Source organism: Natator depressus, chromosome 27 (assembly GCF_965152275.1).
Source record: "Natator depressus isolate rNatDep1 chromosome 27, rNatDep2.hap1, whole genome shotgun sequence".
Lineage (NCBI taxonomy): Eukaryota > Metazoa > Chordata > Testudines > Cheloniidae > Natator > Natator depressus.
This window is the reverse complement of record NC_134260.1, coordinates 6,047,777-6,061,012: the sequence shown is the minus strand read 5'-3', so window position 1 is coordinate 6,061,012 and position 13,236 is coordinate 6,047,777. Positions and strand designations below refer to the sequence as shown.

The following is a 13,236-nucleotide window of genomic DNA, read 5'->3' as shown; positions in this document are numbered from 1 at the left end:
GTTGTTGTGCACCAGTTGGGATGTACCTCATCTGTCTGAAGTTTGCTCTTCTTAGCCCCGTTGCACCAGCTCCTGATGCCCTGTCACAGGTGGGTTGCAGAAATGAGCAGGAACAGCTCCCAAGACCTCCCCTTCTGGGCAGAAGTCTGACCTAGTGATTGCAACGCAGGCATCGGCTCCAGAACCCAGGCGCTGTACAAACAGGTCACGAGAGACAGCTCCTGCCTCAGACAGCTTCCAATCGAAATAGACAAGAAGTGGGGAAACTGAGGCACAGGGAGTGAAGTGACTTGCCCACGGTCAGGCTGCAGGTCAGTGGCAGAGCCAGGAACAGAACTCAGGTCTCTTGACTCTTAAGCCAGTTCCCTTTCCTTAATCCAATTACTGAGACTGTCAGCTCTTTGGGGCAGCCACTAGCTTTTTGTTCTGTGTTTGTGCAGCCCCCAGCACAACTGGGTCTTGATCCACGGCTGGGGTCCAAGGTGCTACTGCAAGAGCTTGGGACGGCAGGTGCGGCAGGAGGGCAGTGTGCCATTAAATCTGGGCTGGTGCCATATACTAAACCTCTCTGGCCTCCTTCCCTTGTATTAGGGAAAGTAACTGTGGTTTTAGTGTCCCCGGCCAGCCAGGCTCAGAGCCTCTGGGTAGCAGCAATGCCTTGATAGGCGTCAATAAAAAGACCCTGAACAGCAAAAGACCAGGCCTTTGTGAGGGGGAAGGCTGGTCTTCTGGCTAAAGCACGGGCTGGTGAGTCAGGACTCCTAGGTTCTTTTCCCAGCTGTGCCAGTGACCCCCTGCATCCCCTTGGTGGGTCTCCTCATAATGGTCCCTTCTAATCTTGAGATCTATGAAGGGAACTTCCCAGAATTTGCCAGTCGCAGGGAGAGCCAGTGAGCTGGCAGGAACTCGATCCTTCCCCAGCTCCAGGGATCTGTGACAGAGGATTTTCATACCAGGTTAGCTTCTTGCAGGGAATGATCCCCGATAACCCCTGATCGTCGCACAGAAAATGCTGGAATGAACAAAACATCTGCTCAATGCAAGAAACCCCACCTTGTACATCCACCCTTCGCTCACCGTTGGAGGACTGGCTGGCCCGTGGGACTGGTACTAGTAGACAGGGTCAAAGCAGGCCTGTTGAGAGACATTTGGGGCCCCGCCCCCACCCATTTCACCCCAGTTACAGACATGTTAGGCCCCCCTGAGTTCAGGGCCCACGTACAATGTCTCCCCTCCCCATCAGCCCTGGGTCAAATGCTGCTCAGCGTGGCAGTGACCAGCAGCGCTTGGCATTTTGTGGTCTGGAATGAGCTGGTCTTAGTCAGATGCCTATGGGGATGGTGTTATGAGGCGCACCATCCCAGAGCACCCCCCACAGCAACACCCAGCACCGCAGCACTCCTGCCTCAGTTTCCCCACATCCATTTTCAGTCTCCTCCCGCTGGAGAGGTGCTTTGCTGCAGTGACTTAGGCCCTCCAGTTAAGTCATTACCAAAACTCCACCCCCCCACCCCCGCATCCTGGGGTATCCAAATACAAAGCAAGCAAAACACAAAGCCTTTGCCCCAGTAACCAATTGGGCCCAGCCCCATCCTTCCCCAGGGGTCTGTCCTCTTTTTGCTGATTCAAGCACTCTTCTGCCCACCCTCTGGGCTCAGCTTTCACCCTGCCCACGCTCCTTTCCCTCCCTGCCCTCAGCCCCTCCTGGGATGGGATCCTCTAGTTTGCTCCCTGCTCTTCCTGAGCCTTCCTGCCTGGAGCCTGCCACACACCCCTGCCTGCCTTTTGCACTTCTCTGGCCCTCTGCTCTCCTAGGCATCCTTCCTCTTAAGCCCAATACCCAGCCCAGGGCAGGACTGACTGGCCCCAGGCCTCCTGGCCCCTGTGGGGGAAGCCGCCTTGTTCCTGGCAGGCTTCCAGTTTGTGGAACATTTCCACTAGCACAGCAAGCCCAACGCGGAGGCCAAGGAATGGGTGGGTCATGAGGATGAGGAGGACTGAGGAGACACATTGGATGGGGCAGAGTGTGGTGATCTTGTGTTGCTGCTACTCACGCCATTCCTGGATGGGATAACTAGAGGCCTCCAGGCTCCCAGGCTGTCAAGCTGAAACTCGTCACAAACACATTTAAAAATAACAGCAATCATAACTAGCAACCCGATACCGGAGATGGGTGGAAACTGGCGTCAAGATGTCTCTATTGCCACCATGACCAATCAGTAGCAAGGATAGACCTCAGGTCTTCCTGCTCCGAAAGCCCAGTCCCCACCCAGTCCTGCTCCAAAAGTCACTTGAGCTAAAGTTGAATCTCCACTAAGTGTTAGCAATATAGGGCTTATGATATGCAGTTGAGCATTACTGATTCCATCCAGTAGGGGGCAGTGGTACACATACAATCTAGCCTGTTCACTACAAAATGTAATAATAACCAATGGCTGGTCTTTGCCCTTACAGTCCTGAAGCTTTCAACTCTCACCTGTCCTGTCAAGGTGTTTATTGGCCCTCAGGGTGAATCCCATGGAATAACAGTAGGACCCAGATCCTCACATCAGTGGAAGCGAGGTGATTAAATACCTTTCAGGATCTGAGCCTGGTTTCCTGCAAAGCCAGGGCCAGTTTATGCAGGAGCTGTCCCTGCTTTGGCTGCTCCAAAATCCTGATGTGGCGTATGGATGGGAGACTCTGCAGGATAGCACTTGACCTTGCTTCCCTTCTCTGAAGCCGGGGGATGTTTTGCACCATGGTAACAACCCCAGGCTTGCACACTCCTGTCATCGGATTGGATGCAATTAAGAAAACTTTGGATTCAACTTTCAGGGGCTGAAGCTCCTGCTTCCTTAGGGACTCTTTTTATTTTATTTTTTTTTAAAAAGGAAAGGTGAAAGGATACCAGCACAGGAAGCATTTCTTAGCCTAACATCAATGTATTAAAAAAGCCCCCAAAAGGTTCTCGCTCTGCATTGCTCACCAGGCTCTGAGATTAATCACTTTGCTGTGAACTTTAAAAAAACTTAGCACTTTAAAGGTGACCTGCAAAAAGGGTCTGTGCCTCTTTTTTGCTTCTTAACGATGGATGGAAGACTGGTTGGGATTTTTAAAAGATTTTATTTCTGTCTGGATGGCCAAGACTGGGTGTTCCTGCTTTGATTGGAGGTCTCCTTGGAAGACTCAGAGATGCGCAGCAGGAGCTTTCAGAGTTTATTTCCCCAACGTAGCTTTCCTCCCAAAGAGTTGGAATAAAAGGCCTAAATCCTACAAAGACTTAGGCATCTGCATTCGGTATGGCTGAGAGTAGCCCCAGTTAAGCGAATGGGACTTTGCTCCCATGTAAATGTAAATGTGTGCATAAACCCTGGAAAAGATACCAGCTTTTTAACTTCCCTGCATATGTGTTATATCCTAACTAGAGCTGGGAGCCACTCTTCATCTGAACCGTTTCTTCGCTGAAAAATGCATACCCGGGTTGACCGAAACGTTCTGTGAATTTGTGTTGAATTTGCCAAATTGTTTCAACAGGAAAAAAAAAACACTTAAAAAAATCAGAAAAAATCAAAATGTTTTGTTTCTACATTTTCACATCAAGACAACTTTTTCTTTAGAAATTTACCCCCCTGTTATTTAAAAGCTAAAACCCCTACAAACGACAAGAAACATTTTTGGCTGGGGTTGAACATCCAACTCCAAACCATGTGTTGGTTTGCTTTGGGATGGTCAGTGAATGGAAAAATCAGTTCTTTGCCCAGGGCTAGTCATAACCCTCCACATTCTCCGGCGGGCAGGTCTTCATGTAGACAAGGCCTGAATAGCTAATGTTGAAAAACAAGCAATTAAAAAATAATTTTTAAAACTTTCAGGACTTCTCTATCTGCCACAAAGAAGCAAAGACAGGCACGAGTCCCATACCTTTCCAGGTTACAAGTCACCATTAAAAGGAAAGGAAACCTCCCCACTTAATCCTGTCCCACCTTGCTGCCAAGTTACTGTTCACCCTCCCTCAGCCAGTAATCTTCAGTCCCTTCTCAACAACCCCCCACTGTTAAATCTCCATTAACCCTATTCTAAAGCCTTCTGCATTCCGCACACGGCAGAATCAGCCAATAATTATAGTAACAATAAGGAGAAAGGCTTGTCTGCCAACCCCAAGCAAATAAAAAATAAACCATGACAAAGCCAGCTCTGGAAGGATTCTCCCCTTTTATGGTGCCCCAGCGTGTTCACCGTGAGCTAATAGGCTAATGCTAACCAGCCAGCTGAGAGCAGACATCGAGGGGGAGCTGCCTGCGAACACGAAGTGTCACCTGGTTGGTAGAGAGAGGTCTGACAATGGGGAGTCCTGGATTCTAGTCCTAGGTCTACGGGGAAGTGTGCTTTTCAGGGTCAGAGCAGTGGTCAGGGAGCCAGGACTCCTGAGGCCTGATTCTCAGTTGTGCTTCACCTTGCGTAGTCATTGGCACCTGCGCCAAACGCTCTCAGTCTGATTGGGTAGCACTTTGTGCTGGTGTAAATGATAGCACCGGGTGCAGGGCAGTGGGAAATGGAGCCCCTGGTTTTTATTCTACTCACTGCATGGCCTTGGAGCCAGTTGCTTAGGCTGAAATTTTCCAAAGTGGGCAGTGATTTGGGGGTGGGTCTCTCCATTTTTGGGTGCCTGGATGGGGACCCCAAGGTGACCCAAGTTGGGTACCTAAAAAACAGAGACATCCCAAATCAGTGGCTGTATTTGACAATTTTGGCCTTAAGCTGCTCTGTGCCTTAGTGTACGTCTACACTGCAAAACCAAAACCGTGCCAGCGAGTCTCAGAACCTGGGTCAACTGACTCGAACTCGCAGGGCCTGTACTATGGGGCTGAAAATAGCAGTGTAGACGTTCTGGCTCAGGCTGGAGCCCGGGCTCTGAAACCCAGCACGGGGGGAGGGTCCCCGAGCCTGAATGGGAACGTCTACACCACTGTTTCTAGCCCAGTAGCGCAAGCCTGAGTGACCTAGTTGACCCAGGTTCTGAGACTCACTCCCGCGGGTCTTGTTTTGCAGGGTAGATTTCCGGCTGGTTTCCCTATCTATAAGACAGGGATAATAGCTCAGATCCTGAGAGGCGTCAGTCATGTTTGTAAAGGAATTCCCAAGGCTCAGCGGAAAGACGGGATGGAAGATCAAAGGGATGTAGGACACAAAGCACAGATGTGGAGATTAACCCTGCACCAGTGGGTCTGTCTCCTGGGGGACCGAGTTTACAGAGCGACTGTAACCAACCCCCCCCCCTCCCTAGGGGATGGATGTGACGCGCCAGCCCTAGGAAGGTTATAATAAATTCAGGCTATAGACAATGGGTGGTCCTGCTCTCACCTCTGCCCCCAGCATCTGCATCAGCTGCCTCTGGGTTTGGTCCCTACACGGATTTCAGGGGGTGGGGAGCTGGTCTGTCCCACCCACTCAGTCTCTCCTGGGGATGGTCAGACACAGGAGGCCCCTAACAAGAATGATGGAGCAGCAGAATCCAGCCAGTGGGCCAATGCATCCCCCAAAATAACAGACCGGAGCCCGAGTCCCCTCCGCTGGTGGCAGGACTATTGGGGGGGGAGGAAGGGGACCTCATGGGAATGGGGTCTGGAGATAGGGGGTAGCTACCCCCACTTCGAAGCTGCTTTCCTAGCCAGGGGAGTGAGGGAAGGGGTCTTGGCATTGCTAGGACCCACCTGCAAATTCTTATTCCATTCCCCACCTCTTCAGAACACCATCTGCTCTCCTTCATCCCCTTGTCAGCCCATTTCTTCCCTCTGCCTTCTGCTCTCCCCCTGCCCTGGCTGGTCTCTGCTCCCTGTCTTCCCAGTCCATCCTGGGAACTGGACAGGGCGAGGGTCCTGTGAACAAAGTAGCAAGTGGGCATGTGGTGGAGGCTGATATAATGCACATGCCCAAGGCAGCAGAGCTAAGGGTATGCGCATGAGGGGGCACGGCAACCTTCATTGTGCCCCCTCTAACTTCTGAGCGCTCAGCTTGGCAGCCTTAACATTCCTGGCAGGTTGTTTTTCAAAGCATGGGAGACCCAGTGCGGGAGACGTAGGGGGCACAGCCCTTGGCTGGGGGTCCAGAAATGGGTGGGATGGCACTGAACTGGGGGAGAAGGGATGTGAGGGAGGCAGCACTGACCTGGGGGAAGTCAGGAGTGGATGAGCGGGCAGCAGGGAGTGGGGATGGGGGTCAGGAGTGGGGAAAGCCATGTCAAGGGATGGGGGTTCAGGGGTGGGTGGGAGACAGCAGTACCCAGCACTAGGCATGTGTGTCAGGATTAGGCGGAGGCCAGCACGGTCTGGGCAGTCAGGAGTGGGAGAGGTTAGCAATGAGTGTGGATGGTGGGGGCTAGGAGTGGGTGGGGGGCATCACTGATCTGTAGGTGGGGTGTCGGAGGGGGAGGGGGGCAGCAGTCCTGGGGGACCAGAGAGGGTGGAGTTGACAAGTGATGATATTTTAGCACCACGTAGACTTTCGATTGGAACTTGCATTTGTTCAGTTCCCAGCCTGCAGGATTCAGCATCTTCTTTCTGTGTTAATTTCACGACTGGGAATGTGCATCTCTGCTTTGCTTTCCTAGAGCACTGGGGAGAGATTAGGGATTTTGCAGGACCAGGGACGGGGTAAATTGCAATCTCCTGCTTGTTTGCTTGTAGATTTCCCCTCCCTGTACCCCCCTTGCCTTCTCTCTCTGCTCTGTTTGGGGGCTCATGTTTATAATATCCTTGCACAGAGGAATCAGTGAGTGAGACATCTCTCAGCTATGCAAATTGGCTGCCTAGTTGCTTGCTGCCTAGAAGAAGTTTCTCCAGTACCTGACGCTTCACCGTGAGGAGAGTGAGGTAGTGACGAATCTACCCCAACCCCTGTCTTGGCTCCAAACCAAAAGTGGCTTTTCTCTCTCCCCTTGGGTGGAGATTCTGGATTAAAACAGCAAAATGAATGGGACCTTTTTCAACCAGACTGTCATGGAGCAAGGAATTTATTCCAACAGGACCCAGGACCTAGGCACTTTGATGGGTTGTTGCAATGGCACCAGCTCGGTGGTGGCCAGCGATGGTGGGTCCTCCGTCCTGCTGCCCGATGAGAGGAGCCTCTACATTACACGGGTGGTCCAGATTGCTGTGCTCTGCATCCTCTCCTTGACTGTGGTGTTCGGGATCTTCTTTTTGGGCTGCAACTTGCTCATCAAGTCGGAGAGCATGATTAACTTTTTGGTCAAGGACCGCAGACCGTCTAAGGACGTGGGAGCTGCCATCATGGGGCTGTACTGAGAGGATACCAGGAGTCAGTAGGCAAGTGAATGGTATGGAATTCCGGTCGAGAAGTGCAATCCCATGCACATGGGGGGCCGGGTGTGGAATCCGGATTTGTTGCAACATGCTGGTGTACAGGGTAAATCAACCCTTCTGTGCTGAATGAAAGACGTGCTGGCGAAAGGGACGGAGACATCTTTCTGGCCCTGTGTTAAGCACAATAATAAAATTGTCATCCTAATGTTGCATGCAGAAATGTGTTACGTTTTGCATGAAAACTTGCAAAAACAAAGTGAAGGTCTGGAATCTTTTTGGCTGTTACCTTGGATACTGTTACCCGATTCTTAAGGCTTTTTTTTTAAAAAAACAAAACAAAGCAAAAAAAGTGAACTGTGGTGTGCAAGCCAATTAAATGAAATGTTTGTGGGGGCAGGGAAAGTGGGGTGCTCTTTGAGTCTTAAAGCCAGGACTGCATGCTAATGAATGTGCCTGTCTGTTTCTATTTCGCACCTCAAGCATGGATCCTTTTGTAAATCAAGAATTTTGTAATTGGAAAAGCATGTTCTTTTTGTTGTTGTTTTTAAATGCCTGAGATCTCCTTGTCCATGAACTGGGAGTTTCTTTTATTTAATTAAATTTAATTATTTATTTACACTATATTGAAAGAAGAAAAGGGAAAAGAAACGAAAAAAAAGCATGGTTTTGTTCTGGGACCTTTTTTGAATGTGACATTGTTAAATCCTTGGGGGTTTTTTTTGTAGTTTTGAAAACCAGTGAAAGTTGAAAAAAACCCAAAAAATTGTTTCAAATGATTTTGCAGTTGTCTTCATTTTGTGTGTGTGTGGATTTTTTTTCAATGACAGCTCCAGAAGGTTAAATACCCCCCTCTTACTTTTGCAGTTGAACTCACATTTTAAAAAAATACGATTGAAACTCAAAATACCACTGTCTTGGGTCCCATTGACTAATACATTAACTGGGAACTGTTTTTTCAGGGTTGCTGCTAAATCGCTGCCAAGCATCGAAGCATAAAGGTTCAGCAAAGGCAGCTTGCAAAGCAAGATTCTGAGTTGAAATCTGCGTTCTCTGTGATTCTTGTAAAGCTGTCAAAATCCGGATATGTGAGTGAAAGGGAAGAGATGACAAAAAGGACTCCTGACCTTTTCACTACGGTGAAATGATTTCTCGGAGTGTGGGTGTAGGCCTCCAAATATGCTGGTTACTGTCTCCCTTTTGTGGTGGGGATGTGATACCGGTTAATGGGGAGTGGGATAAAATTAGGATCTGTTGCACCAATGTAAAACTGGAGTAACTCCACTCTGGATTCACCCAAGCTGTAACTGAGATCAGAATCTGGCTTATCATTACCTTTGATAGCACATTTCCCCCAGGGATTCCAAAGCATATTAGTGAAATACCCTAATGTGAAATACGACTAGCGCAGTGCTAAGTCTGTTGCTCTCCAGCCTGTGGGATGCAATGAGTTCGTGATGACCAAGAAACTATGGCAGAAGGACGGGGATGTCTGTCCTCTGACACCCCTCCACCCCACTGAAACTAGCTAACAACTAGGGGCCTCATCCCATTGCACTCTATGCAGCCTCAGGCCCTGCTGTTACGATCTGAGAGTGTTTTACAGCCGCTGTGCACAGAGGCAAGTGGCTACATGTGGTGCAGGGCAAGGTGAATCAGGCCTGGTAGGAATTTATCCTTCTCCCCTTGAAATCCATGGAAAGGTTCCCATTTGCCTCAGTTGTATGCAGGATCAGGCCCCAAGGCTATGTACTCTTCTGCTTTGCATCCTGCATTATCATTTACATCTGTGCAAAGCACTACCAAAATCAGCAAGGTCGCCGCTGTGTGCTGGTGGGCGTAGGCAGAGAATAATGTAATATATTACACCCACAGTGTCTATTGTTTGTGGTGGGAATGCGATCCTGGCTAATGGGCAGTGGGATAAGATTAAGGTCGATTATACCAGTGTAAATCCAGAGTAAACTCCACGCTGGAGTCACCTGATCTGTAACTGAGACAGACAGTCCTGGGCAATGGAGAATTAAACCCGATGCATATTAAAGCCCTGATTCTACAAACCCGTAGGCATTTGCTTCATTTCCCTACCGTGAGTATTCATGGGCCTATTTTTGGTAGCGAAGTGAAGCAAGTGCATCATGTTTGCAGGATTGAGCCCTATGGCTGCAACTGGGTTTCCATTTTAAACTGGATTTTGGCCCCTTTGCTAAAATCGATCAGCCTCACACCTGGAAGGTGACAGATGGTGCTGAGGTAGAAGTGGGAGTTAAAAACCCCTCTAGTATTAAGAAATGCAGGAAATGCTGAGCTGACATTGCGGTTCCCAAATAAGGCCCCTAAACCACCTTAACTCTCACCCGTAGCGATGCCGAGGAAATCAGAAACTCGTCACAAACTAGTTAGTTTCTCACTGGAGCTAAAATATTCCCCTTTTAGCTGGATGGTGCTGGTGCCTTTTTCTGGTGATACCCGGCACCCATCAGATCATTCCGCAAATCCCTGATTAGCCAAGCAGCACCTGGAAGGCAGCATTCCCAGTGCTCTGCTGAGGGCAGGTTTCTGAGACACACTGCGGACACCCAAGGATCGGGTCGTACGATTCCACATCTCAGCCAAAAGGAAAAGGAGTACTTGTGGCACCTTAGAGACTAACCAATTTATTTGAGCATAAGCTTTCGTGAGCTACATCCAATGAAGTGAGCTGTAGCTCACAAAAGCTTATGCTCAAATAAACTGGTACATCTCAGCCAATTATCCAAATGTCTTTAGACACCAGGTTAGCGTCTCTGTGTTTTTCAACCACCTATGCCCAGACCATGCACGGGGAGAGAGCGCACAGGAAAAGAGCAAGTGTCACTGCGGAGACCACTCATCACACATGTTGGAGTCACGTGTGTAACCATCGATAACCCAATGCTCTGCGAGGAATGTTTTCGATGCTCTGCATAGAGGAAGGCATTGCAGAGTTACAGTGATTTGAGTTTGCATTCCAACATATGTGGGGGGAGGGGGATTCCCTTTTAACTCTTAACTGGCAGGGAGGAGGACAGAAACCCCAGACATGTGCCTGCAGCTTAACAGGAAGTTTGTAGGGGAGCGTGGTTACAGGTTATTTATTTATACACAGGAGCAGCCAGAGTGACACTCAAGCTCCAGGAAGGATTGTTCCTGCCCCGGAGAGCTTGCAAGGTCTCATTGCACAGGGGATGAATGGAAACTAGAATTGCCTTAGCAGCTGTAGCCGGTGACAGTTCCCAAGCTGGGTGAGATCCTGATCTCCCCAACACTGGGGTCAGGGCTGTGGGACACCAATGGGCCTGATCCCCCTGCACTGCGCACCAACACTTCCCACTGGGCACCGGTTCTTCTCTCACTGACACTGGTTTATATCAGTGTATTACACTCCCCTGGGTTCAGCCTGGCCCAGCTTGCCGCAGGGCCTGAGCGGGGTGGCAAAGAGGGACCTGTGCTACGTGTGTGCCCCAGTTCTCACGGGGGCAGAGGGTCTGTTTGCTTTCCAGCACAAGTTCAAGCAGCCTTCTACCTTCAGGAGGCCATCCCAGGGATCACGCTTCCTGGCTATACCCACTCCCTCCAGATTCAACCCAGGGTGCGCGGAAGAATGAGTCCCAAAGGGCAAAGTGACTGGCCATCGCTACCATGTGAGCATGGCAGCATTTCATACCCGCTTGGGAGAGGTGCCAAGGCCTAAGCAGTCACTAAGGCGCCCGTCCGTGGTAGGCCAGGCCTGATGACTATAGGTGGGTCCATCAGTGTGAGTTTGGAGTCAGGACTGGCTGTTTGGGAAGCTGGAGGGAGTGGAGCCGGACTGCGCATGGCAGAAGCCTGCTGGGGGAATTTCGGGCCCTGCTGAGCTGCATTCGCTTCAGAAACAAGCCGCGGTGACTGTCCGACCGACGGTATCTCAGCCACTTCCGACAGCTTTCCGAACCCCATGCCCGGCACGCGACGAGCACCCGTGGCTGTGTGTGGCAGTAGATACACTAGTCACATTGTGATTAACACAGCTCCTTGTCACGGAGTGCCCGGGCGATGCTCTGGGACTGCTCCCTACGAAGCCAGTCCGGACTCTGGGGAAGTCTCCTTTCTGTGAGCAGCCTGTCTGCAGGGCAAACAGCTCACACGGCTTCCACCTTCCTGGGTCTGACCTCGGAGCATTCAGCATCCTCTGCCCCTCCGTGTGCTTCCCACAGCGAGTCTGCCCAGGCGGGGTCCTGGGGAAGCCAGAGGGTCCTGCCCCCAAACTCCGCAGTCAGACGTGACTCTCAGCCAGCCAGTAAAACAGAAGGTTTATTAGACGACAGGAACATGGTCTAACACAGAGCTTGTCGGTGCAGAGAACAGGACCCCTCAGCTGGGTCCATTTTGGGGGGCAGTGAGCCAGACAACCACGTCTGCACTTCACTCCTTGTCCCCAGCCAGCCCCAAACTGAAACGCTCTCCAGCCCCTCCTCCTCTGGGCTTTGTCCCTTTCCCGGGCCAGGAGGTCACCGGATTCCTTTGTTCTCCAACCCTTTAGCTCTCACCTTGCACAGGGGAAGGCCCAGGCCATCAGTTGCTAGGAAACAGGGTGTCGGCCATCCTCTGTGTCCAGACCCCTGCACACACCTGCCCGCTAAGGCTCTGCAACGATCATACATCCTTATCCCACCCCCTAGATACTTAAGAACTGCATAGGGGAAACTGAGGCACCCCCACAATATTCAGAGGAAACATTAAGAACAGTCCCGCTTCGTCACACTCCTGTAAACCAATAAACCAGGAAGCTCTGTGAGCTGGGAGACAAAATGGAGAATAACAGACAGGTAAGAACGATGGTAACGAACAGTCGTATAAACTGGCTGTTAGCAGCAGTACTATGGGGGTGTCCAGAGGCTCCACATGAGATCGGGGCCTCACTGTGCAAGGCGCTGTACATACACGTGTAAAATACCGTCGCTGCCTCAAAGAGTTCACAGTCTAGACCAGAGGTGGGCAAACTGTGGCCTGTGGGACCGTCCTGCCCGGCCCCTGAGCTCCTGGCCACGGAGGCTAGTCCGGCCCCTCGCCTGCTGTTCCCCCTCCCCCGCACCACGCCGCCGTGCTGCCAGTGCTCTGGGCGGCGGGGCTGTGCCCTTCTGCAGGGCACCGCGTCAGTGTGTCTGTCTCCAGCCGGGCAGCACGGCTGCCAGATATGCTGCTCTGAGAGGCATGGTAAGGGGGCCGGACCGGGGGTCGGATAAGGGGCAAGGGGGTCCCGGGGGGCCATCAGGGGACAGGGAGCAAGGGGAGGTTGGTTGGGGTGGAGGTTGGGGGGGGGGTCGGATAGGACAGAGGTTCTGGGAGGGGTGGGGGGGAATAGGGAGGGTTAGATAGGGGGTGGGGTCCCGGGGGTTGGTTAGGGGCAGGGGTCCCTGGAGGGGGTGGTCAGGGGACAAGGAGCAGGGGGGGTTGGATGGGTCGGGGGTTCTGAGGGGGGCAGTCAGGGGGTGGGAAGTGGGAGGGGGCGGATAGGGGGTGGGGGCCAGGCTGTTTGGGGAGGCACAGCCTTCCTTACCCAGCCCTCCATACAGTTTCGCACCCAGATGTGGCCCTCGGGCCAAAAAGTTTGTCCACCCCTGGTCTAGACAGACCCAGGGTAAGAGGGGGCACAGAGAGTATTTCTGTCTTCATTTCACAGGCAGGTAACTGAAGCCCTGAGAGCCAAGGGGTGAAATCTGGGCCCCTTTCAAGTCAATGGGAGCTTTGCCATTGACTTCACTCTAAGGGACTTGCCCGAAGTTGCACAAGGAGCGAGTGGCAGGGCTGAGGGCTGAGCCATATGACGGCCCTTCCTCTCCAATGGTGTCATAAATAAAACGAAGATGGGACCTTCCAGGTGACTCCCTATCTGCTGTTGTCTGAAGGTCCGTCCAGTCCTGCCCCTGTTGGCATCAGT

General features: G+C 51.6%; 1 protein-coding gene across 1 annotated transcript; it reads left to right on the top strand.

The window, feature by feature from the left end:
- Positions 1-6,947: 6,947 nt before the first annotated feature.
- RPRML (reprimo like) lies at positions 6,948-7,283 on the top strand. Its single transcript, XM_074940391.1, has one exon. The coding sequence runs from the start codon at positions 6,948-6,950 to the stop codon at positions 7,281-7,283; it is 336 nt and encodes a 111-aa protein (XP_074796492.1).
- Positions 7,284-13,236: the final 5,953 nt, after the last annotated feature.